Genomic DNA, 13,655 nt, shown 5'->3' with positions numbered 1-13,655 from the left:
TTACCAGGCAAGGGAACTGGTTCCACCATTCCTTTCCCACCCCACAGCCAGGCACAATCTTTTCAGCCATTACTTGTCAGAGCATGGCACTCTTCCGCTCAGTGGCTCCTCCTTATTTGCACCGTAAAAGCTGAAGTCCTTATAATGGCCCACAAGGCCCCACGTACCCTGACACCACCACCTCTCTGACTCCATCTCCCACCACATGCTCCTCGCTCCAGGCCAGGATCTCCTTGCCCGTCCAGAACATGCTTCTACCTCTGGGTCTTCGGAGCTCCCTTTGCTGGAATGCTTCCCCCAGCTCTGCCAGGCCGACTCCTTCACTCCCTCCATGGTCTGATCAAACACCACTTACAAATGACCTTCCTGGCCCCTCCTGGGTGAAGGAGCAGCCTCCCTGCATGGGGCACTCTCCTAGTCTGGCTTTATTTTTCCCTAGCCCTTTCCACCATCTGTCATGTCAAAGGTGTGTCTGTTTATTGTGTGACTTCCTTTGATCTTTGGCACCTAGAGTAGTGCTCAGCACGTGGTACATGCTCAATAGATGGTCAAGGACTCACTGAATGGATGGGTGACCTTGGAGCCAGCTCATAGGCACCCCCAGGGTTGGCTGCATTTTGAGTTGTGGAAGAAAGCAATGCCTCCAGTAAGGGAATGACCGCTAACAGTGGCATTCCAGCCTGGCAGGGAAATCAGAGAGGGACTTCAGGAAAGGAATGGCTTCTCAGTCCCCTCAGAGGACACTGGGGGACAGTGGCTGGTCAATGTTCTTCTTGGGGATGCTCTAGAGACCGCTGCTGGCCCCGAGTACAGGGAGGGGACAGCCTATTTTCAGGACTACTCATTAGAGCCTGGGAGAAGGTGGAGAAGAACCCCTTGAGCAGCTAAGTCCCCTTTTCTTTCCCTGTCTCTCCAACCCCCAGGGGCCAGAATCCACTTTGGCAGGGAGAGGGCCCTGGAAGGGTATCTTACCTGGCATTTTCCGGTGAATCTGCTGGAACATTCTCCGGTACCAGTCTCTGGGTCTGTCAACACTCTGGGATCAGAAAATGCAAAGTCAGTCCTCCCTGCTTATTCACCCTCCCAATATCAAGCCACAAAAATTTTTCCCTAGTGAGTCCCTTCTCTGGCCATCCCTGAACCCCCCATAGGTGGGCTGGGAAATGCTTCTCTTGCGATCTCTTTAATAACAATAGCTTCATGTAACATGTCCTATATAAGTAAGATATATGACAAGATCTCCATCGAAGTGTATGCAATAATGATGTTATGAGATTTGGGGCAATTTACGTTTTTTCTCTTTGCTTTTCTTTATGTCTAGTGTTTCCACAAAGAACATTTTTCTTTTGTGGGGAGACAGGGTCTCACTGTGTCACACAGGCTGGAGTGCAGTGGCATGATCATAGCTCACTGCAGCCTCCAATTCCTGGGCTCAAGCAATCGTTCTGCCTCAACCTCCTGAGTAGCTGGAACTACAGTCGTGCACCACCTTGCCTAGCTAATTTTATTTTATTTTTTTTTATAGAGACAGGGTCTCACTATGTTGCCCAGGCTGGTCTGGAACTCTTGGTTTCAAGCAATCCTCCCGCCTTGACCTCCCAAAGTGCTGGGATTACAGGCGTGAGTCACTGCACCTGGGCCAAAAATGACAGCAATAATGTAGGAGTGAGATGCGTGTTTCACATCACCTGCTTCATCCAAGCCTCAAAACAGCCTCAAAACAGGAAGGGAATGTTACCAGCTCCAATTTCCAGATGAGAAAATGGAGCTGGCTCAAGACACGAAGGTGGATGGAAAAGGGCAGGGTATCCCCAGTCCTAACTGGACTGCCGGATCCTTCCACGCTTGCCACAGTGAGAGACCTTCTCACACAAGACTCACTCACTCATTCGGCCGGTCAGTCATTCATTCAGCAACCATTTCATGAGCGTCGTGACAGGCCCTGGGGATATGAAACTAAGAGAGGGTCCCCTGCAGCCTCAGCCCTTACAGCAGGGGTTCTCTACCTTTGAGACCCTGATGAGAGTTCTAGATCTGTACCCCGCACAAACCACTTGAGCAACTCAGGCACACGAGGGTGTCTGCAGCTTTATGAGGTTTACAGCCCCTGAACCCCAACACGGTTGAACCCCTGCTTAATCTGGGATGGTTTGGGTGCGGCCTTTATTGCCCCACCCCCACTTTAATGCACAGAAGTGCAGCTCCCTGTAGATCCCTGGGCCCCATCTCTCCGTGGCCCCCAGCCCTGGACTCACGGATCGGGGGGCAATAGGCATGCCGCTCTCATCCACGGGCCCGATTCCCTCGTACTTGACCCAGCGCTTGTCCTGACGCTTGCTGTCCTTGGTCCACGTGGCTGACCAGTTCTGGGTGTGCTGGGAGGCAGGGATCTTTGTGCTTGCAGAGGGCTTGCTCCCAGGGCCTGGCCAGGTCTGATACCATGCAGGGTCTGTTGGGTGCGTGCAGGAGAGCATTAGTGAAAGGCAGGGGTCTCCACCTGAACCTGTGTGTCCCTTAGTTCCTCAGAGCATGGATCTCTGTGGGTTCAAAGTTTCAACATCGCCTTGTTTGTTTGAGTGGATGACTCAGAGCACCACGGGCCTCTGTTTGTTTAAGTGAATTTAAATGGATTTGATCTTGAGAATGCTGTGCCTGGCCCTACCCCCATCCTTCTTTCCTGGGACTATCCTAAGTGCTTTCAGAATAAGGTCTGGAAATCATTACTTGTAGAGAATGCAGGGGACATCCCAGCTGGGGTGTGGCAGTAAAGATACTGGGCTTGGAGGGGACAGACTTGAATTCAGACCCCAGCTCCACCACCTATTGGCTGCCATGGCCTGGGGTACATCAGTCACCTTCTCAGTGTCTCAGTTTCCACTTCTGTAAAACAAGGGTCATTGTGACAAGGATTCAGTGACATCTAGCGTGTGTGACTGTACCCAGCACAGTGCCTGGCACACAGTCGAGAGGCTCTCAGTGAAGGTCAGAAACCCATTCCCCAGACATGGTTGTGACTGAGTCCTCAACTTACCCATAAGTGTTAGCCTCTAAGTAGCTAGGGCAGCAGAATAAGGGCTTTGAGGCCAGATGGACAAGGGTGTGAATTGCAGCTCAGCCTCTATGGCTGAACATCTCTGCGAATGGGGTTCCTTACTGGGAAGCTGTCAGTCATCATTACCCCTACTTTGTCAGGATATCGAGGGGTTAAACGAGGTGAGCCTCGTAAAGTGTTTTTACAGTGTCCAGCACGCTCTGGGTGTTCCATAATTGTGTGGGTGTTTTTTTTGGTTTTGTTTTGTTTTTGTTTTTGTTTTGAGACAGAGTTTTGCTCTTGTTGCCCGGGCTGGAGTGCAGTGGCACGATCTCAGCTCACTGCAACCTCCACCTCCCAGGTTCAAGTGATTCTCCTGCCTCAACCTCCCAAGTAGCTGGGATTTCAGGCACCCGCCACCACACCCAGCAAATTTTTGTATTTTTATTAGAGATGAGGTTTCACCATGTTGGCCAGGCTGGTCTCGAACTCCTGACCTCAGGTGATCCACACACCTCGGCCTCTCAGTGTGTGTGTGTTTTAAGTGACAGGGTCTTGCTGTGTCATCCAGGCTGATAGAGACAGGGTCTTGCTATGTTGCCCAGGCTGGATAATTGTTAAATGAATAAATTCCTTTACACAGCACCTGTCTTAGGGGAATGCTCGATAAAGGATGTCACTTTAGGAGAGACATGTTCAGGGCTGGCCTGCACCCAGGAGTTCCCAGGACCTCTGGACTGGGATCTAGAACTGCCTCTCTAACCTCCTGCTGGGCAGCCTGTTGGGCCTGAATGGGACAGTCTCCAGCCCTTCCCAAGCCAACAGATACCCACATCACCTCCACCCTTCCATCCCCAGTCCCTGTGGGAGGTCCTCCGGCGCCCAGGGCTCCTGCACGCTTCCTTTCCCTGGCACCAGGCTGGAGGGCAGGGGAAGGGATGCATCAGCCTGCTCTCCCCAAGCGGGTGTCTCTTGCAGAGTCAGCAGGCTCCGCAGGGAGGGGCTCGTAGTGAGCCCAGAGGCCTCTGAGGAACCTCCTCATGGCCTTGAGAACCCCATCTCCAGCTGCTGCCCCTCCCGCTTGACACAGGGCAGTGCCAGATGGCAGGGCCCTGACCCTCCATCTCCGGCATGAGGCTCCTGAGCAGACCTACCCGGGTGCTGGGAAGCATCTCGTCTTGGTGTGTAGCCCCCATTGCACACAGTCCTGGGCGCGGGGTCGTGGAACTGGAAATTAAGGGTGTTGGAGCCACCATTCCGGATCACGGGCACCTGCGGGGAGGGGCCAGGAGCGGCAGCTCAGGGCCCAGCAGGGCGGGAGGGAGGGATGGCTACTAGGCACAGCCCACACCCCTCGGTGACAGTCCCAGGCCCGCCTGACGATTTTGTGGGAAACCAGCGAGGCCCCCCAGAGCTCTCTTCAGCCCTCCCTCCATCCCTTTCATCCTCCTGCCCCCACCTGACATGCTAGTGTCCCAACCAACTCCGGGGCCCGCAGGACACCCTCCTCCCTACTGACTCACTCACCCGTGTCCCCCGGGAGGAAGACCCTATGTGGGACTGGAGGTGGCCAGGGATGAAGTCGTCCAGGCTGAGCCCAGCAGGGAGGCTGTGGGGTGGGCCCTGCATGCTTGGGTCAAGGTCGGAGGACTCCGGGCAAGCCAGCTGCTCCTCTGCGTGTCCTCTGTGGGGAAGGAGGAAGGAAGGGAAAGCCCTGCTAGGCTAGGCTGCCCATGCCCTCTTGGCTCAACCCTGGGATAGGGGAGGAGGGGCCAGCTGTGGGAGGGGGTCAGGACCAGCTGGGTACTAGCTCAAGGACCCAGGAAACAGGCCACGCCAGGCACCCGCCTGCAGGCTGCCCGTGCCTGCCGGCTCCCAGGGGCACAATGGGCCACTTGTTAGGCCCAGGGCAGGAGCTCCGGGTGGGAGTGGGGGAGGGGGAGCTTGGGTGAGGAGGAGGGGAGGGGCTGGCCAGGAGCCCGTGGGGCTCTCCCTGCACGGGTGCAGCCGGCTTCCCCACTCCCCCGGAGGGAAGGCGCAGGGGAAGTGGGGCAGCCGGCAGAGAGGGGGCCTGGGATCACAGGACTTTGTTTCAGTTCCCTCTGCCTCCCCCAGGCCGTGTGGGCATCTCTTGCCTGCGGGCACAAGGGATTACTCAGCCACCCGCCCACTGCCCTCCAGGAAGCAGTCAGCAGGGCCTTAAGCCCAATAGGGCCAAGGGGAGCGTCAGGGGCATTTCCAGGCAGCAAGACCCACTCTTGCGAGCTCACAGGGAGCATCGGGCCCTTCTTTGGCCTCCTTCACAGAATGAGGACTCAGAGGGCTCCGGGTGGGTGGAGACAGAAGCGGTGGGTGAGGGCAAAGCTGAACCTGCTCATGCCCACGGAGAGTTGGTGCTGAGTGCCCTGGGGTGTTCTGCATGTGGGCAAATGTGCATGCACATACACGCGCACCCTGGCTCCACTTTCTCCCGCCCCTCCAGCCTGTTTTGTGAGTGCAGGGTCTTCCCTGGCAGCACCATGCCTGCCCGCAGCCAGCTTCTTCTGCCTCATCCCAAGGCTGGGGAAGGGGAAGGGAACCCTAGGCACCCAGGGAATGGAGGGGCAAGAGGGGAGCCCAGAGTGGGGGTGCAAGAGGACAAAAAGGGGCTCCCAGTTTGGGGTGTCCAAGGGGGCTTTTTGACCCAGAGCAAGGTGCTACGGCGTCCATCCCTCCGCGTCTTGGCTGCTGGACTGGACCAGAAACAGCCAAGCTCTGCCACTGCCCAGGACTGGATGGAATCAGGTTTGCCTGTGCCTGTGGGGTCCTTGGGGGCTCTCAGGGAGGGCTGCAAATGCATCGGGAGGAGCTGTGTGTATGTGTGTGTTGGAATCTGGGTGCAGAGCTGTGAATATGACTTCTGGGGGACCACCGGAGGGACCACATGAGCTGCATGGGGGTTGTGGGTACAGAGGGGTGTCAGCTGAACAGTGGTGGGAGGTGCAGTCATGTGAGCAGTGGAAGAGTTGGGGGCCCAGAGGGGATGAAGGTAGAATAAGGCTGGGATGACTCAGCCCCTGGACCCAGCTCCTGCCCAGGGCTAGCGAGGGTGTAGCCAAGGCTGGGGGCAGCTCCTTGTCTCTGGTTTGAGTTTGTGGGGACTCCTGACATTTGAGTTGCTGCGACACAGCTCTTCTGTGCCCATGCCTGACTGGGGGGAGTGGAGGGCTAAGGCTGGAGGAGGAGCAGCTCCCCAGCTGGGTCCAATTAGGACTCCCACCAAAGCAAAACAGGCAGACACACCCCAGTCCCCACACTCCACTTCCCCTTGCAGGGGGAAGTTGAGGCAGGGTGGGGTGGAAGGTCAGGAGACCTGGAGCTGGTCGGCTCCTCGCAGCACCCCTCCCTGCCCAGCTGACTGCTTCGGGCCAAGTTGCAGCTCAGCAGCTGCCGCCTGGGCCATCAGCTGACAGCGCCTTCCTTCCCTGACCTCCCCGCCCACCTCGTGCTCAGTGAGAACTGCTCTCTTGGAGGATGGGCAGGGCAGGAGGTCCCCCACGACCCGTAGTCCCCCACGACCCGTAGTCAGAGGTTGCTTACCCTTGGTGCCCCCATCTGCCCCTTCTCAACCCTGCCCCTTGTGACGCCCCCCACCCCAGGAACCTCCAGGGAAGGATGGTCTGAGTTCTTCTCTTGGCAGCCAGGTCAGGAGACTTAGGGAGGACATACAAGGAAGAGGGCAGCATCTGGGGACTGGTCCCCCATGTAGCAGAGAGCGGAGGGGTCCTCCCAGAATTCAGACCGCCCCTCCAGGCAGGCAGCCAGCCCCGGGAGCGGGAGAGGGGAGGCGGCTCTGCTGGGGTGGGCACTGGCCTCCCTGCTCTGAACACTGCCCTGACCTTGGGTGCCTGGCCCTAAGAGCTTTCCCAGGTATTTCTCAGCGACAAGGCCACGTGGACAAGGACAGCTTTTCTTGAATTTCGCTTTTTCTGGTATGAGGGCTGGTGGGAGGTACTTCCCACCTCTTCCCAGAGTTTGGGACGCGGACCCCGGGGAGGGGCTAGGTGCGGTTCCCTGGGGTTGGGCACGGATCCCTCCCGCCGGCCTCGCCTACTCCCCGCCCCTCCTTCCCCGGACCTACCTTCCCCGGCGAGCAGGTGGCTGGGCCCGAGGCCGCCCGGGAGCGCAGGAGCATCCCTGCCCGGCTGCTGCCTGGCGCGGGCGCTCGAGGAGGAAGGGCAAGGAGAAGCGCGGGCCGTCGCGGCCCTCGTGACCGGGTCAGGACGGGCCGGGCCGGGCCGGGCGCCGGAGGAGGAAGAGGGAGGCCGAAGGGGCGCGCGCCGGAGGCCGGACCGTGAGAGTCGCGCGGCGGGGCGGGCGGAGTTTGGGTCTCGGATCTGGACTGCGGGCCGGGGCTGGGCCGGAGAGGAGGGGCGTGCGAGTGCTCTCCGTCCGTCGGGGCGCGCGCGGGGACACTGGTGGCCCCCTGCCGAGGAGGCCGGGCCGGCGGGGAGGCGGCGCCGGGAGGGGCCGCCGAGGGTCCCCGGGGAGCCCTCTCTGGTTTCCCAGCTGCCATCCCGGCCCCTACCGCAGGGCTGGCGTCGGGGAGGGGTCGGGCGGCCCGACACGGGCCACTCAGAGTTTCCAGCGACATTTCCAGAGTGTGGGAAGCGAGCGGCCTCCCAGCGGAGCCAGGACAGGGGCAGGAGTGATGAACCGGGCGGAGCCAGGACAAGGGGGCAGGAGTGGTGAACTGGGCAAGCCGGGAGAGACGGACAGGCCGGGAGCGAGATGAGGGCGCCCCGCAGGCAGAGTGGCGGAGCGGACCAGGGGAAGGCCCCGCCGCCCCTCCGCGCTGGGGGAGAGGGTGTGCCTGCGGCGGCGCGCGGCCGGTCGTGTGCAAACAAACACGCGCGCGTACACTGCAAACGTGGGGACGCTCACACACGTGCAAGCACAGGGAGGAAATCAGCCCAAGGGAGCGGCCCCCCTGGGCGTGCCGCGCCCCTAAAGAGGATAAGGGTGGGGTCCCTTTGGCGGGGATGGGATTAGGAGGGTCTTGGTGTTCCCAGACACTGTGTTTGTTTTGATCTGCCTGCTTTTCCGCTGTTCTCGTTGCTCTGAGCTGGGTCCCCAGAGCCCCGGCCCTCCGGCTCCCCATCCATTCTGGTCATCCCCTCTCCCTGTCTCTGCCCCCAGCCTCTGTATGGCACTTCAGAAAGTGGGAATGCTTAAGGAACATTGAAGGACCGTGGAAACACTCTGGAATCCTTTCTGGCCCTTGAGTTGGCTCAGGGATCCCCAAGCCCCAAACCAACCAACCAACCAATAGTTACTGATCAACTTTAGATACGAGCTGGGAGTGATCAATGCTAAATTATGAAAACTAATGTAATCTCCTGCATTCCTACTGGGTGTCAGACTGGTGCCAGAGGCCACGAGGAGTTTTGGAGTGTTTTCCAAGCTCACCACTCAACTCAAAGTTTGGAAAGAAAGAGAGTAGAGAAAAGACTAAGTGATTTTCAGTCCCTACCACCATTACTGCTTTAGTCTTATCTTCTCCCTCGTTCTGGTAAAGGAGCTCTCCCCATTGCCTTGAAACATCACATGTGAAAGCTGGAGGAGATGTTTGGGTTGAGAAGCTTCAGATAGGCCTGCTGGCCTCTAGCGCCTGCGGGGCTGCCATGTGGACACACAGCTGCACCAGCAGCAGTGGGACCACTGGGGGACACATCATAGGGAAGCAGGTCCAAGGCTTCCCAGGACAAATTTTTACATGATTCCAGGGGTTCTGAGTCTGCCAGTTGTGGGGCATCTATGTAAAGGCAACTGTTGCACTGAGCGGGGAGCTGAACAAGATGACCTTGAAGACTCCTTCCAAGAACCTCTGACTCTCCAGGAAGGCGGAGAGATGGGGATGGCAGGGGCATTGCTGTGGAGGACAGCTGAGCAGTGGAGGACCCCTGGGACACTTCTTGAGGGAGGCAGCAGCGCACTGCCCCCCCACCTGAAGCTTAGAAACCTTCTTATCCACCCCAGGTAGCCTCTTCCCTCCCTCAGGGATAAAATAGGTGCCCATTTTCTTAGACACGCATTTTTCCCACCTGTCAGGGTCCTTGGGACTAAGAAGGACCACATCGCTTTCACTTTCTTCCTTCTTCTCCCAAGATGGTGAAGCAGAAGCTCTTCCGACTCCAGGAATCCTGGCCATACCCCCTCACCAGCAGCAAGCTTCTCTTATTCTCTAGGGCTCTGACCTGGACTCCAAGATAAATATTTAGTGTAGAGGGTGCAGCAGAGCTGACAAAGTTCCCCACTTCCTGTTTCTCACAAAGGGAGGTGGCAGCCATGGGTAAGGAGCTGGGGACTGGCTACCAGTTTCATCTCTATGGGAATCGGGCTTTGAGTAAACAGCTTTGTAGGAGGAGGCGGGGTAGGTCTACGGGAGACCTGAGCTTTCTTCCTGAGCCGCTTTGACTTCTGCCTGTCTACTTAGGCCTGGGCTCTGCCGGGTTTATCACCTCTCTCAGGTCAGAATCCACCGTGTTCCGTGGTGCCCATCTGGCCTCACAGCCGAGAGGATGGGAGACAGTGGGCCACAGGGCAGGGAAAACATAAGGAAATTTGACTGATTCCTCCCTTTCTGCCCTTATCTAAAGAGAAGAATTCCTTCTCTTTGAAAAGTAGATTAAGGGGGGAAAAGTAGCAGGGTTTGGAGATTGAGCCAGGAATCAGGTGTCTGATTTCCCGACGCCTCCCTCTAGCGTCAGCTCCCCTTGCTGCCTCCACAGCTGGCACGGTTAGGGAGAGGCTGAGGCTGGGAAGATTGTCCTAGATAAGGCGGCTGGCTGGCTGGCTGTCAACAACAGAACAGATTCCTTTCCTTTCCAAATCCCACTGCACTCTCTCCTTTGCATGCACGACTCCCCTGTCTAAGAGGGGCCTCCCTCCCTGCAAGTCACGGCTTCCCCACCTCTGGCACTGCCCTTTGTCAGGGGCTGCCTCTGCCTTCTCAGAGCCACCTGAGCCACAGTAAACACAATTACATAACTGCCCTGTTTTCCCAGCTACCTGATCCCAGGCATCAGTATTCCCCGCTCAAGCCCTTGAGGCTGCACCTTTTGTTCTGTGGGTAGTCCCCAACATCACTGTCAACAGGGGTCTGTCCACAACCCCCACCCCCCTGCAGGGGAGGATTAGCCATGGGACTACCAGTAAATGTGGCTCTTCACAGGGAGGGGGGGAAGGCGGTGGAATGCGGGTCACTCTGAAAAGCAATCTCTGTCACCAAGGATGACAAATGAGGGGAAAGAGCACTGAAGTGAAGGCGGGGTGAGCGGGGTGGGCAAAGCACCCAGTTTTAGTTCTCAAGTGGGAAAAGGGAAGCCAGGGGTCCCAGAAGACATGAACCCAGACTCAGTTCTTGAGGAGCGCCTTGCTCTGGTGCTGGGAATCGGCAATTCAGATGAGTCACCCTCTGAGATCTACCCTGGGCAGCTAGGCGGCCCTAGCTCTGTGCCTCAGTACCCCCATGGAGATACAGGGCATCTGCTCTTCCTTTCTTCTCCTCCCCAGGGATGAACTTCAGGTGCTTTGAGTAGATTTTTTGGGGGGTTTTGCTCTCAGAATTCTGAGTGTTGTCTTCCTTCCTCTAAGCTGAGCAGTCAGACCAGAAGGGGTTAGCGCAGAAAGCACTGCCCATTTCCAGCAGTTTGGACTTCTCTAGAAGGCCACAGTGACACAATGGTGAGGAATTGAAACCAAGTCACATGGACACACCAGCAGGAATCTGGACTATGTTTCATCCCCTGGGCTCCATCCCTTTCTCCTGGGTCCTCTGTTGATCCTGCTCCTGCAAATGTTGCCAGCCAAGTTCTACTGATGGCCCTTTCCATGCCAACCACTCATGGGAACAGGAGCAGGCAGAAGAAGGGAGTGCAAATGACCCATTTTGGGGCTTCAAAGGGCCTCCTATGCTGACAATGGCATGACGTGGCTCATCTGGAATTCAAGATTTCTGGTAGAGTCACTGTAGAGTGAGGGATCTGAGTGAAAAAATACCCAGTACAGGTCAAGTATGATGGGTATTGGGGCCTGGCAGCCAGGATGCGTGCATGGAACCCCATAGGAACAGTGAATGAGGCTCTCAGGCTTGCCTGGCACAGACCTTTCCATAGCACACGCATGATGTATAATGGGCATCTATTCTGGGTTCTCAGGGCCAATCTCCCAAAGGCTGCGGGAGAACTCAGCCGTTTGCCCAATTTATCCCGCCTGTCCTCAAGGAAGTTTTGATACTGACATCACATCCACGGCTGTTCTCTCTTCCTCTTTTCATGGATGAGCAAACAAGCACAATGCACAGATGGGGTGTCTTTGAGAAGAACTGAGCTGGGTGAACCTCTCTTAGTTCTCAGGAAAGATGAAACAAACAAGTGGCTGTCAGCTCTAGAAAGTAGATTTTATAAGGGAAGGATAAGTAAGTGATGACCTCAGAGGGAAAACCAAGCCAAGTCAACTCAGCCACAAAGGAGGGCACAGACCCAGGAGCTGGGAAATTAGGTCTGCATCAACCTTCTTTCCCAGCTCAGGTAGACTGCGATGGGTAGGATAAGAGGGCTGATCTGTTGGCCCAGTGGATACCATAAGGTACGGCTCTGGCCTCCAAACAAAGAAGAACCTTGTCTTCCCACCTCCTTGAATTCTATGATGAACCTTCGCCTTAACAGCATCAACATTAAAAAGTCTGCTTCATTTACCATTAAATTATTCATCTACTGTATCAAAATTACATTTTCTTTCTAAAGCCTGAAAGTTGTGATAAAAAAAAAAAAAAAAGGCAAGACCATGCAATTACATGCAGCAGGCAACAAAGTGAGGAACAGATCTAGATGGAGCAACAGGTTAATATGAATTTGCATTGAAGTCCTTCATTTCCAGGCTATTAAAAATCTTTCCACAATTCCAGAAATATGGGCAAATCTTACCTAATTTTACTGAAGGTTTAGCTAAGGTGTAGGGACATTGCTACATCAGGATGCCACTGGGATAACAAAGAACCCAATGCTACTCAGCTTATTGGAAATTAGAAACCTGGGCCCGTTTTCTGGCCTGTAAACTGCACTGTGGCCCTTAATGTGGTTGTATTTAGTGTAAAAGTCACCTCACTTGGACCTGGCAATGCTGGATTTAGCTTTTCTACCTCTACTGCCATAACCTGTAGAGTCCCCTCACTGACACACTTTCCTCTCCAGGGCCCTGGCTCTTTCCCTATCCCCAATTCCCCACTTGCCCAGGGGAGCTTGTTTTTCCTTGTGAATCCACAGCACCTCATGATATTTCTACTTTTCAGAGGCATGAAAAGGCTAGTCTGACACTTCCCGTTCTTGGTAGGCCAACTCCACATTCAAATCCTCTTTGCCTGCCTTGGCTTCTCCAAGATGGAATTCACCATGTCTATTATTAGGATCACATGCACAGTCATTAAATTACAAGAGTACAAAACTATTTTTATCCTTGGTAAACAATGTATGTTTTCTGGGATGTCTTTCTTCCTTTTCTTCAAGTAGTGGCCTCTATTGGAGAAGCTGCAGAGGGGGCTGGGACTTGGGTAAGAAGGAGGCCAGGGTTGGGGAGTGGATTCTGAGTTGGGAGAAACAGAAACACGTTGTGGCCAACCATAGCTGCTTTAAAATGAAAGGGCTGGAGAGACGAAAGAGAGAGGTCCTTTTTATTGTGATGGGATTCCCTCCCTTGGGAGGGGAATTCCTTGTTATCATCAGAGACCAGACCAGACATCAAAAGCCAGGCTTTCTCCTGGGGTCTGGAATTATTAAATGAGTAAAAGCCAAATATAAGTACCTCCACCAGGAAATACAGGAAAGAAAGACACAGGGAGCCAATAAAGTTATCATTTAAGGGTGTTTTCTTCTTTTTTTAAATCTTAAGATGACCTCTAATTTACAATACAAAAGTCCTAACAAATTAATTTCTTGTTCACAAAAAAGACATTAGATGATTTCGGCCAATAAGTAACATTTCCCTCGCCTTCTTTAACATAACTGAAAGCAAGAAAAAGTAGGCAATCTCTAAGCACAAGCAAATAATCCATCATTCAGAACCTTGAAAAAATATCACACCACCAACTGGTCTGACGTCTTGACCACCTCACCATTTAGGAAGGAATACTGGGGCCCCTTCTTGGAAAATGCCTGCTGACAGATCTATCGGGAAAAACAGCTATTGGGGTCACCATGCACTGAGAAAATAAAAGTTAGGGATTTACAATGTCATCCTCAAAAAGTTCTGTGACAAAAACACATCTTTATTGCCCCAAATCAAGATCTATGATAGGCCTGCTCCTCATTACATGCATTTCATGTTAAGAGTATTTGGAGACATCTATGTCAAGGGAGTGAAGGAATGTGGGCAAGAACTTACTGGAAGGCAGTGTGCTTGGCCCTACTTCAGAGCTGCTCAGAGGGACAGTCTGCCTCCATGTCCTCACTTCTTAATCTTAAGCCACCTAGACTTGCCATGAGGGCATAGAAGAGGAGATGATGCATAACCCTGTCTCAGACAAAGGTGTTATTTAGCAGGTCTTGCCAAGGTGGCAGGTGCGTGAGGCCAAGGCCTCCCGGGAGGG

At 54.9% G+C, this 13,655-nt stretch overlaps 1 protein-coding gene across 7 annotated transcripts in view; it reads right to left on the bottom strand.

Annotated features, from left to right (window-relative positions):
- Positions 1–13,655, bottom strand: part of SORBS3 (sorbin and SH3 domain containing 3) — a 30,584-nt gene that overhangs the window by 16,338 nt on the left and 591 nt on the right. The window contains exons 2-7 of one of the 7 annotated variants that reach the window (XM_063816928.1): positions 11,313–11,458; positions 9,115–9,267; positions 4,559–4,715; positions 4,186–4,303; positions 2,256–2,449; positions 973–1,036 (exon numbers count right to left, since the gene is read on the bottom strand). In XM_063816928.1, the coding sequence (XP_063672998.1) occupies positions 973–1,036; positions 2,256–2,449; positions 4,186–4,303; positions 4,559–4,715; positions 9,115–9,221 (640 nt within the window). In that variant the 5' untranslated portion in view covers positions 9,222–9,267; positions 11,313–11,458. Of the gene's footprint in view, positions 1–972; positions 1,037–2,255; positions 2,450–4,185; positions 4,304–4,558; positions 4,716–7,151; positions 7,488–9,114; positions 9,268–11,312; positions 11,459–13,450; positions 13,645–13,655 lie in introns of those variants that run through there. The other 6 variants (XM_063816929.1, XM_016959207.4, XM_009454985.5 and 3 more) reach the window with 6 other exon arrangements.

Source organism: Pan troglodytes, chromosome 7, assembly GCF_028858775.2.
Source record: "Pan troglodytes isolate AG18354 chromosome 7, NHGRI_mPanTro3-v2.0_pri, whole genome shotgun sequence".
NCBI lineage: Eukaryota > Metazoa > Chordata > Mammalia > Primates > Hominidae > Pan > Pan troglodytes.
Note: the sequence above shows the minus strand (reverse complement) of the source record. Positions and strands in the feature narration are given on the sequence as shown.